Raw genomic sequence first — 12,325 nt, forward strand, 5'->3', positions numbered from 1 at the left:
TATTTTCATTTTTTACCACAACCGAAAAATATAGATCTAGGTACAAAATGAAAATTAGTTTTCTAGCTGTTACCGGAAAGTCTAGTATCCGTTACTATTCTTTCTCATTACGATCACTCTTACTATATTTTCTGGTAACTGTTGCGAAAATTTAATGCTTGTGCAACGATAAATCGACGTTAAAGCCTTATTTAACCAAAAAAGTAGAGTAAACCTCGTAAACTGATTTTGCGTTGCAATTACCAAAAAAGGATCGAGAATAGCGCAAAATGGGTACGCGTGCCTCGTTTTTCGTAATTCCAACAGTATTCATACAGTTTTTTTTAACGATACCTGTGTTACTGAATTTTTCTAGTTACTATAACAAATGAAATTTTTCTTAGTGTATCCGGAAATCAACGGTACGCCGCTAATTCATTCCGGATGAATTATCCGTGCTCGCTGGAGGTGGAAGTGTCTCGACGATGGAACACTCGAGTTACATGGTTAGTTCCATCGGCGTCAATAAATGGAGTCCTTGCCTCACACATATCGTGAGGAAACTGCGCGGTAGAATATGACAGTTTGACTTGGACGCGGCGAGAGGAGTGAGGGTTCTATAAGATCTTTGGTCAGATGAAATTTTCGTCATTTGCAACCAGACCATTCCTTTGGCACACATCTTCGAGTAGAAGAAAGTAGCCAATAAGAAAGAAGAAGAACAATCAGACCATTCGAAATCATTGTCGTTTTCGGTGGTTAAATTTGGTTCAACCGAGATTTTACCTAAACGAGATTAATTCGCTCTCGTTGCTGATCGGTTATTAATAGAGAAAAAAATTTTCACTCGCTCGGGTATTGAAAATGGTAACTCTAATGAAAGCCGTACTGTTTGTGATGGTGTCATTCGTTTCAGCTCGTGACGTCCGTAAGTATTATATCTTGAGAAAAGCAACGGTGTGCCTTCGTTATAACGCGACTCGGTTGAATGAACACAGTCGCGGAATCAACATTTTGTGATCTATTTTCATTGAACTTTGTATTCATCAATTTCAAGGCTTTTCCATTTTCTGAAGTGTGTATTAATTGGCCTATTCGTAGCATTATTATTTGTCCCTCTTTTAATAAACGGATGAAGTTCGTAATTCGGAAGTACGAGAATCGAGGAAAGGATGCCGGTTTAGATAATGCCATTTAATACCGTTTTCGTGGTTCCATATTCCGGGTAACAAATGCTTTTCAGGCAAGCTGTGTAACTGTGAATTTCACATGAAAATCGAAACAATCAATCCTTGAGGGGATTGCTACGAGTTAATGGTTGACAAGGGATTTATATCTCATCAACTAATCGATTGAAGATAGTTTTATTCGAAATTATATAGATCAAGGTATATTCAAATATTTCTTTTAATTCATGTCAGTTAATTAAAATAACTTGAATTGAATCAAGTAATTCGTTGTGGAGCTGTAAATTACCAAAATTAACCCACTTTACCAACCGTAAACTCGTATATTAACATGAGTTGTTTTAATTAGTCAGTTTAGTTGCTTACTCTATTTTCCAATTCTTACTATACGTAAATCAACAAAATTCAATTGTTCAAGGTTATTGCTTTTCGTACGTACATAAAATCTAGATAAGATTACAATACTTTTCAGTGAAGTGAATCGACTTCTGCATCACTTTGAATACTGTAGTAAAATGAGCTTCACAGCAATTTTAAACGACTTCAGTAAGACAACTTTTTAACTGTCTTTTTAAATGTTACATGTTTCAAACATTGCTATAAATAAGTCCCAGATCAATTTGTTCAAATCGATGTCCTCAGACCTGAGCCAATCAAATATACGCGAAGTGTGAATATATCTGACACAAATTTTGAGTATTGGGCTCAAGATTAATAAGTTGGACATTTGTCTACCTGCAGCTGACTTCCTCAAGGTGTGCAAGCGGCAGGATCCGGACTTGCCAAATTGCGTATCCGAAAGCATAGATCACCTTCGGCCACTTCTTGTGGATGGAGTTGCCGAATATGGAATACCTGCTTTGGAGCCCTTGTTGCTGCATGAAATAGTCGTTTCCCAAGCAGGCGGACTGAAAATTGCAGGGAATAACATTAAAGTACACGGCTGCAGTAACTTCGCCGTAACCCATTTGAGGTGAGTGTCATCCACGTTTTACCTTTCGTGCAGCACGTGGCACAATATTTTTTCAAGTGTCGATTCGCGATGAGACTATTTTGCGAGCGTTCAATCCAGGGTACCAGAAATACGGTTTCACTCTTTCAGCATCGAACTCTCCACGATTGACGTTGAGGTGACGATCGAGTTGCCGAACTTGTGGATCGAAGGAACCTACTCCGTAGAGGGTAAATTGTTGCTGTTGCCTGTGGTCGGGTCGGGACCATTGCAGATTAATCTTACCTTGTGTAAGGGCGAAGTGAAAATGCGGGGAAACGTGTTCAAGGATGACAACGGCGTCGAGCATCTGAGCTGCGCCGAAATGGACTTGAAGATTTCTGTCGGCAGTGGCGTCGTGCGTCTCGATCACCTTTTGGGAAAGGATGACGCGTTCGGTGTCCTTGTCAATTCCGCTATCAATAAGCACTTTGACACATTCTTGAAAGAAATCAAGCCATTGCTGGAAGAAGCTTTATCGGAAGCTTTCAAGGATATCGCCAATAAAATCGTCGAGCCCTTCAATTACGCACAGCTTTTGCTGAATGACTAGATCCGCGAGAAAAGTTGATAATAGGAGAAGTTAAGAAACTTGTTACTGGCGGAAGAAAAATGCTAAATCCGTTTTTTTTTTTTTTAATCTATAAGATAAGTATCGAACGTTGCCAACGAATAGCTAAGAGCAAAATCGAACTTATTTCTAGATGACAAACAACTTATTTGTACAAATCGAATTCATATGCTCGAATAGGTGTGAAAATATACTCATGTGACCACGTACTCGTGAATTAATTGACACTTGTACCATTGCAAGTATAATACATATATGTTTTAGGTCAACCAACATAATATATCATCTAAACAATAAATCATGCACAACTCGTTTATCAAAGAAAAGCTTGTGCAGTCGTATAATATTCTGAATGTAAATTACCTCTCATTGCTCTTTTCTGCAATTCCAAATATTCTCCATATTTCAGCAGTTATTGGTTGAATCACCAAAAAAGACGTAACCTTATCTACATTTTGTTATCATTTCTGGTCAAAGATGGTTATTCCAAAGTTTCGAAGCTCACGTAGTAGACATGTTGTACTGTTACGCAACATGGGGATTGTGTCAGGTAACGCAAAGAGATGGTTACAGTTCTTGGAATTACATGCTTGGACTGAAAAGTACTCCTAGATATGAAAATTGCCCGGTAGGAGCATCAACGAAACACACAATCTCGAAATGCAGACGCATCATGCCGTTGTTGGTTCTAAACTGCGTCATCGGACGTAAGGAAGTTTTGTCAGCGAATCAAGTATACAAGTCAGGCCTTCAGTTTTTGTGCACATGTTATAATTTCAGTTGCACCTGTTCGCTTAATAGCCCCGAAATTTGTCAGAACTTTTCGAGGGAGTTTATATCACGTGGTGGCTTTTAGTAATCAAGTTACGAGACAATTGTGATTAGTCAAAGTTCTGTAGAATATAATTGCTCACAGCCATGGTTGAGCAGCTATGAAGCGCGATCTCCTGAAATTGAGGCTTGTGATATATTTTCTCTATGGCAATCGCTAAAAATATGCTAACACAAACGGGGAACTTTTAAATACGAGTATCGTGTGACCTATTTCGTACGATATCAAATTTTTGCGACATCTTTTGTGGGTATATTATACCTGTTTTTACATGCTGCGTTTGCATTCTTTGATCTAGTTGTAAGCTAAAAAATATGGTTTAACACAATTCAAGATGTGTGGGGCATAGAGTCTAGATAACAGTGGTAGAGAAAACAGGATAAAACAAAGTCTCAAGCTTTGTGATTGAAATCAATCGAATTGAATTTAAGTGGGGAAATATTTCACGAATGTGAAAGCAATCGGGGTCTCCGCTATTATTTACTCTACCGTTTTGCATCATTTTTTCAACGGATGTTCTTTAAACCTGACATCCTGTCTCGTAATTACTATACTGCTCACTTATTGCACCCCTTCGAAGAGCATGACAAATAGCATCAGGATGCTAAAACACTGAAGAAATGGTTATCTTTTCACAATAATCACAACAAATTCCTGGTATGCTTATATTTAGCTATTAAATATTGTTCAAAGTATAGGAAACGTTGGTACAAATATCTATCAATGGAACGTTACGGAAAAAAAAACTTCCGGTGCAAAGATAAATTGGCAACGTCGTACCTTGTTAACCAGCAGCATGTATAATTTTATTTTCGATTCATATTTAACGGTGATGGTTTATCAAAGAGGTCAACGACCGATGATTCGACGATTTTACTTCAAGAAATCGTGCAGACATAGTCGGCTATATCCACTGTGTAATCACGAGGATAATTCCTTCGTTGGGCCAGCTATTGGTGATTCGTGAAATCATTGAGTAATTTTTGTGAAACTCAATAATTTTTTTCTCGGTTATGCCGACAACTAGATAAAATTAGGTATGATCTAGATGAAACGCAACGATCTCTGGAATGAAATAAATGTGCTTTCAAGGCATGACGTATTGAAGAAATTCACGGGTGGTGGTCAACGTCACCTGGACAAATTCGTTATTCGCATATTATACGATAACCTTCGAGACTTATGCTTGTACGTAGTAGGAAAACAATTGTTATTACCAAGATGTGGTGGGAGGTAGAGAGCCCTATAAGGTCTTCGGACAGGCGTCATATTCTTCATTTGCTACGAGGCCATCCCGAACTATCGTGGCAATCGTCAGTACGCATCGATCAAGAACCGAGAAGTTTCTTCGCAAAGCTTCGGTTCGATTTCACTATTCTTCGGGCCATTGATACCATCAGAGAAAAAAACTTTGTTCCTTCGTTCTGCTTCATCGTTTAACATGACACTTTTAACGACAGTTGGAGTGCTCATGGTGCTGGCATCAGCATCTTCGACTGCCACTATTCGTAAGTGAATTTGCACACAAGGTTTTTGATTTTCGAAAACTTCGTTCTCTTTCCGCACCTGTATTTTTTCAAGACCTCGTATATAAATGTAACATACATTCATTTGTCCTGATTATGCAATTTTGGATCGATAGGTTGAATAATCATAACACTATTAAAAATTTCGTGACGATAACCGAATGACAAAATAATTCCGTTTCAACCCGTCTGACGCAGTAACGTTGATTAGCTATTGTTGGTGTTTACACAGCAAAATTCATCACCACCTGTAACCGGAAGGACCCCGACATGCCGAATTGTGTAATCGGCATCGTAACCCGTCTTCGGCCGTATCTGGCGGCAGGAATTCCGGAGTTTCGGATCCCCCCTCTGGAACCGTTGCACCTGAGGGAGCTGGTAGCTGTCGAAGGACCGGGAATCAAAATTTCTGCCAAAGAAATTGACACCTATGGCTGTAGTGATTTCACAATCAAGAGACTAAAGTAAGAAAAAACAGTATAGAAGGTATTGCTTATTAACAACAGGCATGTAATTCGATCAACATTTTTTGAGTGCTAATGAAAATTTTTGTCAGCTTGGCAAAAAAATAATGTATTCAAGTCAGATAGATATAAATGTTTTCTCGGGCATGAGCTTGGAAGAGGAAGAATAAAAATCGTTACACGGTATTTTCGATCGCGATTTTGTCTGAATCGACATATATCTGTGTACGCGATATTTCCTCGCGAGACATTCTTGGAATGTTTATAACAGAAAATTGTAGAGCCATTCGACCCTTGAGTCGATCACAAGTGGCAGTTGTTCGTTAAAGCTTTCACGATAGCGGGAATTACGATAGCAATGATAGACTGCTTGAAGCCAGGAATTATTCCGATATCACTCGCATAAGATAAAAGTAGCTCCTGGAATCTGGTAATTGGTGTAACATTAATAGCCTAATCATACGGTGATGAATAGTGGAGGATTAAATGACGTGCTCGCGGTGACGATCGCGATTCGTATAATTTTGTAATGGCGCGTGACAATGAGATGCATTTCATCAATTGCAGTGTTTAGGATAGCAGAGATTAAAAGAAAAAAAAAAATTAAATAGCAGAGCAAGTTCAGAGTAAATCCAATTTTGGGATCTGGTTCTCATAATTGTAAACCTAATGGTTAAGTATGCTAAATTCGTGTACAGGTTACCAGAATTAGTCTTTCGAAATTAGTGTGGCTCGTATAAAGTCTTTTCATGCCATTCGAAGTCGGAGGATTGTAGCTTTTGCGAAGACCAGAGGAGTGGCCTTCACTGCAGAACTGCAAGACATGGAATCGCTCTAATTAAGTATGCATGACTTCGTATGTTGCAAAGTGACTTGAAGGAAATATTTTAACGTAACTTCGAACGAGGGTTCAGCTATGCTTGCAATTAAGTCCGCCGCTTATTCGTCGTGATTCTTCTGTAATGCTTCGGATACGTGAAGTCACTTACATTTCTAGAATCTTGACTTTTTCTGTTTACGCTTTGGTACAGCCGTTAGGGAAATTCTATGTTGTATGGATTCGTGAAGCAGCTCAAACGATTCAAACCTTGGCGTACCCTGCATCCTCCGAATCCCTTGTTCGAATTCAAGTTTTCGTTCATTTCAGACTCGACATGGACAATTTGTACGCCGAAGCAGACGTTGACCTTCCGCATCTTTTCATGGATGGTCTTTACTCCGTCGAAGGCAGGGTATTAACGATTCCTGTCACTGCAAAGGGCACGCTGCGAGGTAATTTCACCAAATGCATAGGTTACCTCAAAATGCGGGGAGAATTTGTGAAGGACGAAATGGGCGAGGACCATCTCCACTGTACGTATTTCGACGTAAAGATATCCGTGGGCAACGGCCATCTCCGTCTAGAAAATCTATTCGGGACCGAGGAGCTGCTTGGCGACCTGGTCAATCAAGTGATAAACAGTAATTTTGACACTATAATGAACGAATTGACACCAGCGATAGAAAAAACTTTGTCCGCAGCTTTTAAAAGAACGGCGAATAATATCGTCGAACCTTTCACCTACCGGCAATTATTCCCCGACGGTGAAAGGGACACGTCAGGATAGTTTACACGACATGAAATTCCAAAATGAGTCTCACTGTCTACGGGATCAATTGAAAAATTAAGACGGAAAATCTAAATATACCAAAAATTATTTGTGTATTATGTATGCGATAGAATTACTTAATAAACGATTAATAAATTTTTTTTTGTTGAAAGATCACCTCACTAGATTAGAAAAAGGGAGCTCAGGTTATTCAGAGATATTGATTTTTGATTAGATACAGTACCTGTATAATATAAGATATTCAAAAATAATTGTCATATTTTCGGAGATTCAACTATTTAATACACAACATTTATATTGTACTCCTCAAGGAATTGATTTTCATTGTCCTTTATTTTAAAACAAGTTTTGTAACAAATATTGTAATGAATCATTGAATGTACGAATAAATAATAATAGTCGTGAATTCTACGGGAGACGTAGAGCGAGTTTCAAGGTATTTGAGTGTTGAACTTTGAGATGCACGTTACAAAAAATTTCCAACATTTTCTTATCGATGAATCATGTTATTTAAATGAATCTATGCCGGTGTGCTTTATAATAAAATGGCCACTCTGCGAGGCGATGCCACGTTGAAGGTAAGATGTAAGAAATTTTATGATTTGTGTAAAAAAAAAACAAGAATCGAAAAAGTTTTTCAAAGTGTAAAACAGTCTCCTGATCTCTCGTTCCGTTGATTCAAATCAGCAAGTCAAATTCAACTGACTACGAATATTTTTGATCTTTCGAATAAAAATGTGAGATTGGATTTGCCAATACGACGCACCCTATTACAACTGAGCTAAAACGTTTCGCGGATTTGGACTTTTGCCAAAGCTACCTCCTGTCACTGATTGTGAGTCACGGACTCGGAAGTCGTCACATGACAAACAGATATGATTTTAACCAATATTCAATCAGACAAATTCATTGACGTAGAAATTATAACATAAATGGTAAATTTTTGGTATAACAGAAAATCAATCATGAAGTAACATAAAATACAGAACAATGTGATCCAACTTGTCAGTGTGTTGTGAACAAAATAACTATGTTTAATCGGATTTCGTTAACCCCTGTATTTGTGGATTATCCTGTTCGTCAAAACCGATCAAAATCAAAGAAAAATAAAATCGAAAGGAGCAAATATTTCGTTTTCCTATCAATACAGAGCTAAAAACTTTTTGTGGCGGAATCAATTTGAAGCAGACTTTTACACAAACCGAAGCTCTAAGCCTTGGATAATTTAATTTTCTTCATTTCTCAATAAAATTATTTCACTCGATCTTTTACTGCTCAGAGATAGTTGAAATATCGACGCTACCTTTGCATTTGTTCACAAAATCTTGTAATATCACCTCAAAATCGCACAATGATACTTCTAATCTACGGAAATTGTCTCTCCAACTTGTCATTTTTTTTTCAGAACATACACAAGACTCTAACGCCATCCGATAATTTTCAGCGAATTGAGATGCAGCGTGCTTCGGAAATATTGCTGGCTTGTCTAAACAGTTTCTACAGAACGTAAATTATATACGAATGAACCAAGGAACAGACTGGTCACACCGACGTACTCACGGAAGAATTTTCTTCTTTTTCTTCGCTGTTAGATTTGGACGTTGAAAAATTGGAGTGGTTCTCCTCTTATCATTTCAGTACGACGCGTCAAAACTAGAACAAAAGGAAATGGGTATATTGAGGGAGCAATCCCTCAAAAAAATGATCTATAAAAAAAAATTCAACTTGCTGCAATTGCAATTGCCTCTCAAGAAACTGCTCAAAACGTCGAGTCTAAACCTTTAGGGAATTTATCAAGTTGACGGCAATAAAATGAAAAATAAATTGATATTCTCCAAATGTTTAGCGATCCTCCGATTATTATAGAAGCGAATCTCTGGAAATACGACGAGAAGTTTCCAGAAGACGTTAAAAATGCTAATGCAGGATTTTAGGAAGTCCGTGAAGTTCTTCTTGTTCGAAGATGGGTACGAGTTATGCTTTTCACTCAAACAACGTGCCGAATTTTCATGAGTTTTACATCAACGCAATGGTGATTATTCTGTTCGTAGAGTTGTGAAAAATGCGTTTTCCGCGTTGCGACGTGTAAACGTAATGTGTGCTCAAGTTATGCAGCTTATAGAAAAATTGATGGAGGAATTATGAATTGTGAAGTAGAATATCAATTTTATGGAACAAGAAAAATATCGCCAAACGAGTGCATCAATTATTTTAGATATCGAAAATGCATTAATTCGTATAATTTGAAAGATTTGGTTGAATTAAGTAATTGATTAATGGGGTGACTTGAATTCATTTTTTTTTTCCTAGGGTCGAAGCAATTTCACTCCAGTTAAATAAAATTCTTATTCTATGTTTCTAATATTGTGAGATTAAAAAATACTGGGTTACTTCATTAAAAATACGTTGAACTTTCGTAACGAATGATCTGTTAATTCGTCTGTCGTTCGAACAATCAATGACAGTAATTTAGACTCAAAAAGAAATTACTCATGAATTTTTTTAAAACAAAAGGATTTCATTCAAATATGAAGCTATTGAATAATTCACTTCCTGTGGATGAGAAAATTTGATTTAATTCGATGAAAATTTATATCAACTCAATAAAGTTTTGATTCGAACAAGCAAATTTGCCAATAGGTTCCCATTCGAACAAATCTTTTTTCCAAGTATAGGGAAATATCGAGTAAAGTATTTTATAAAAACTTGGGTAGGAATTTACAAATACAACCAATATATTATTTCGAATCACTGGAAAGTTGTGACAAGTTTTTCGGCAGATTTTCGGTGAAATTTTTTCAAATTTTTCTTATTTTACCCAGCGTTCCCCGCGAGAAGTTTTTTCGGTGAAACGATGATATTGTATGTAATAGTTTGTACTTTGCACAATAAATATTCAGCATGCATCCTTAAGCATGGTTTTAGGCACCGTTTTGAACTACACAATAACACTTGACGGATTCAAGAATGACCGGGGCTGGTTTATCACACAACGTACGATCGTTATGCAATAGGAATCACGTCGAGGAACTTGGAGAAATCATTACGACAGACACAATGACAGGGTATACCAGGAAATTGTGTCCGACACGGAATTGCTTACCCAGTAATTTCACATAACAGACACGTACTGTACATGATATCATCTTGGCCTTAGAAGGAAAACTTCTTATACTTGGAAAATGGCGTCAGTCATATCTCCAGACGAATTTTGAAACCCAAGTATGTCGACGTTCCTTCCAAACTGAGAAATGGTGCGTGTCGATGACCTGCTTTTCATAATGTTTTTTTTTTTTTTTCTTTTAATTTATTTCATTCTTGCCTATAAATTGTTCGTTGATGTTCGTTCAATAGGTTTTATGTTTCAGTAAACTTTTCTTAATTTATACGTGGTAGTTTTATAAAAATCGGAATCTTACACGGCCTCGTTTTTCACTATTCAAAAATACGAACTCATTTTTTAAGCGTGAGATGAATATGTCTCCGATTTCGAAAAATTCACTGAACTACTAAGGTACTTTTTTCAACTTGACGTCTGGCTTGTGAGTTTCGTAACCACGGCGTTCATTCACGGATTCAGAAATTCAGAAACTCATTGAAGAAAATTAAACCCCATACTGAAGGAATAGTGCCTATTTTGGTACTCTGTGTGATTCTCCTCTCATATGAAAGCCTATTTAATGTCTTGAGGTTCTCAAAAAGTATTGCATTAGTGTCTGGATTCGTGACTATATTATTCTACTTATTCGGAATAATTAGATGCGACAAATGACCAAGGTTGTGAGAGTATAATAATTCAGATAGTAATGCATCACCTATTACCAATATAATAAATAATTCCACAAACCCAAGATTTTTAATCAACCGAGCACTTAAATAACACAATTAATAATGGTCAGAGTTTAAAAAATGAATTTGAATGACATTAATCATGTCCAAAGTAACGAGTACCTTTTTTTATCACACCGGTAATTTTGACTTGTATTTGATAAACGTGAGCTGTGAAAATGGAATTTGTCGCGCATTTCTATTGCTCATGCTGATTTTCAATTTCAAGTGATCAAAGCACGACTGCATTGAAATTCTACAGGAATATATTTTATCTGAAAAAAATGTGGGTCTGAAAAATATAAAGCGATCAGGATTCGAACACGTGAGATTTTCATTGCCAACAAATCCATTCGCTTGCCCCAAGACTGCTTGGAGTCATGAGTTTCGCAATTAACTCGCACATCGGTTGCAAAGTCACGTTTCAAAGAGTAATCTTCTTAGGCGCATAGTTCGACCAAACTTGTTCTCACTAACTATATGAGCGAGTGAATGATACGAGTGCCTGCGTCAAGTTCAAGTCAGAAGAGAAAAGTGCGTAAATTGACAGATATTTATTGTCTTGACCTCTTCTAGGTGATTCATGCCAATATATGCCGTATATTGTACTGTATTCATATTACGTCCAAACACTATATTGTTCAAGTTTTATAAAAAATAAAACACGACGAATAAGCTAATTCGAAAAGTAAATTAGTATTACGATTGACGTTCGAATGGAAAAAAATCTTATTCCTGTGTGAAAAGTTTGAAAAGCACTACTTTACGAAGAAGTTGAAATGGACATATTTTATAAAAAAAAATTGTAAATATTTTTCAAACTACATACCTGTCATACGTTTGAGATTGAGCGTCTCGTTCGTATCTGATCTGACGTTGATGATCGGAGTAAAAAATTTTCGAAGAACAAAGTAGTTAAATTGTGTTACTTTGCATGCAATTGAAACATGCAATTCCGCTCATTGTCAAGGATGATAATGGAGGGTTGTGAAGGATTATTGCTGTCATTCCGAAGCGAAGATTGACAAACTATGACGTATGTCTTGAATGTTTTTCTCCTGCATCATATCCGCACACACATTATGTCCGTAAAAAAATTAGGTATGCACGATAGGTGAATCTTTATAGTTGCACTTGTACATAAACCTACCGCCACATCAAAGTAGTTTTTCTAAGGCTGAAGAAATTGAGTGAAATTTAATGAGCAGTAAATAGATTTTTTATAATGAAAATAAATGTCCAAAAGTATAATAATATCCGTACCGAGATTTTTTTTGCGTTTATTTATATAATTTGCTTGGAAATGACGAATGATGTTTTTTTTTTCATAAAGGTAT

General features: G+C 36.8%; 2 protein-coding genes and 2 long non-coding RNA genes across 5 annotated transcripts; 2 read left to right on the forward strand and 2 right to left on the reverse strand.

The window, feature by feature from the left end:
* The first annotated feature begins 507 nt into the window (after positions 1-507).
* LOC107227089 (circadian clock-controlled protein daywake) lies at positions 508-2,937 on the forward strand. Its single transcript, XM_015668131.2, has 3 exons — positions 508-907; positions 1,908-2,139; positions 2,269-2,937. The coding sequence occupies exons 1-3, from the start codon at positions 844-846 to the stop codon at positions 2,708-2,710; spliced, it is 738 nt and encodes a 245-aa protein (XP_015523617.1). The 5' UTR covers positions 508-843; the 3' UTR covers positions 2,711-2,937.
* On the reverse strand, positions 2,800-4,918 carry LOC124293991. 2 transcript variants are annotated; one of them, XR_006903858.1, is made up of 2 exons: positions 4,778-4,918; positions 2,800-4,625 (listed from the first exon to the last, which is right to left on the reverse strand). It is a non-coding gene; the product is annotated as an uncharacterized LOC124293991 (long non-coding RNA). The 2 variants fall into 2 exon arrangements; XR_006903857.1 differs by having other exon boundaries at positions 2,800-4,172; positions 4,778-4,916.
* On the forward strand, positions 4,852-7,599 carry LOC107227088 (circadian clock-controlled protein daywake). Its single transcript, XM_015668130.2, has 3 exons — positions 4,852-5,068; positions 5,319-5,550; positions 6,698-7,599. The coding sequence occupies exons 1-3, from the start codon at positions 5,002-5,004 to the stop codon at positions 7,155-7,157; spliced, it is 759 nt and encodes a 252-aa protein (XP_015523616.1). The 5' UTR covers positions 4,852-5,001; the 3' UTR covers positions 7,158-7,599.
* Positions 7,314-12,210, reverse strand: LOC124293992. Its single transcript, XR_006903859.1, has 3 exons — positions 11,818-12,210; positions 10,264-10,429; positions 7,314-8,813 (listed from the first exon to the last, which is right to left on the reverse strand). It is a non-coding gene; the product is annotated as an uncharacterized LOC124293992 (long non-coding RNA).
* Positions 12,211-12,325: the final 115 nt, after the last annotated feature.

Source organism: Neodiprion lecontei, chromosome 4 (assembly GCF_021901455.1).
Source record: "Neodiprion lecontei isolate iyNeoLeco1 chromosome 4, iyNeoLeco1.1, whole genome shotgun sequence".
Classification (NCBI taxonomy): domain Eukaryota; kingdom Metazoa; phylum Arthropoda; class Insecta; order Hymenoptera; family Diprionidae; genus Neodiprion; species Neodiprion lecontei.

Bases quoted from the DNA above. Each gene is read 5' to 3' on its own strand.
- LOC107227089 (XM_015668131.2), top strand. From the start codon at position 844: ATGGTAACTCTAATGAAAGCCGTACTGTTTGTGATGGTGTCATTCGTT. The intron at 908-1,907 runs GTAAGTATTATA...GTCTACCTGCAG, and splicing joins CGTTTCAGCTCGTGACGTCC to CTGACTTCCTCAAGGTGTGC. The intron at 2,140-2,268 runs GTGAGTGTCATC...TCACTCTTTCAG, and splicing joins TTCGCCGTAACCCATTTGAG to CATCGAACTCTCCACGATTG.
- LOC107227088 (XM_015668130.2), top strand. From the start codon at position 5,002: ATGACACTTTTAACGACAGTTGGAGTGCTCATGGTGCTGGCATCAGCA. The intron at 5,069-5,318 runs GTAAGTGAATTT...GTGTTTACACAG, and splicing joins ATCTTCGACTGCCACTATTC to CAAAATTCATCACCACCTGT. The intron at 5,551-6,697 runs GTAAGAAAAAAC...CGTTCATTTCAG, and splicing joins TTCACAATCAAGAGACTAAA to ACTCGACATGGACAATTTGT.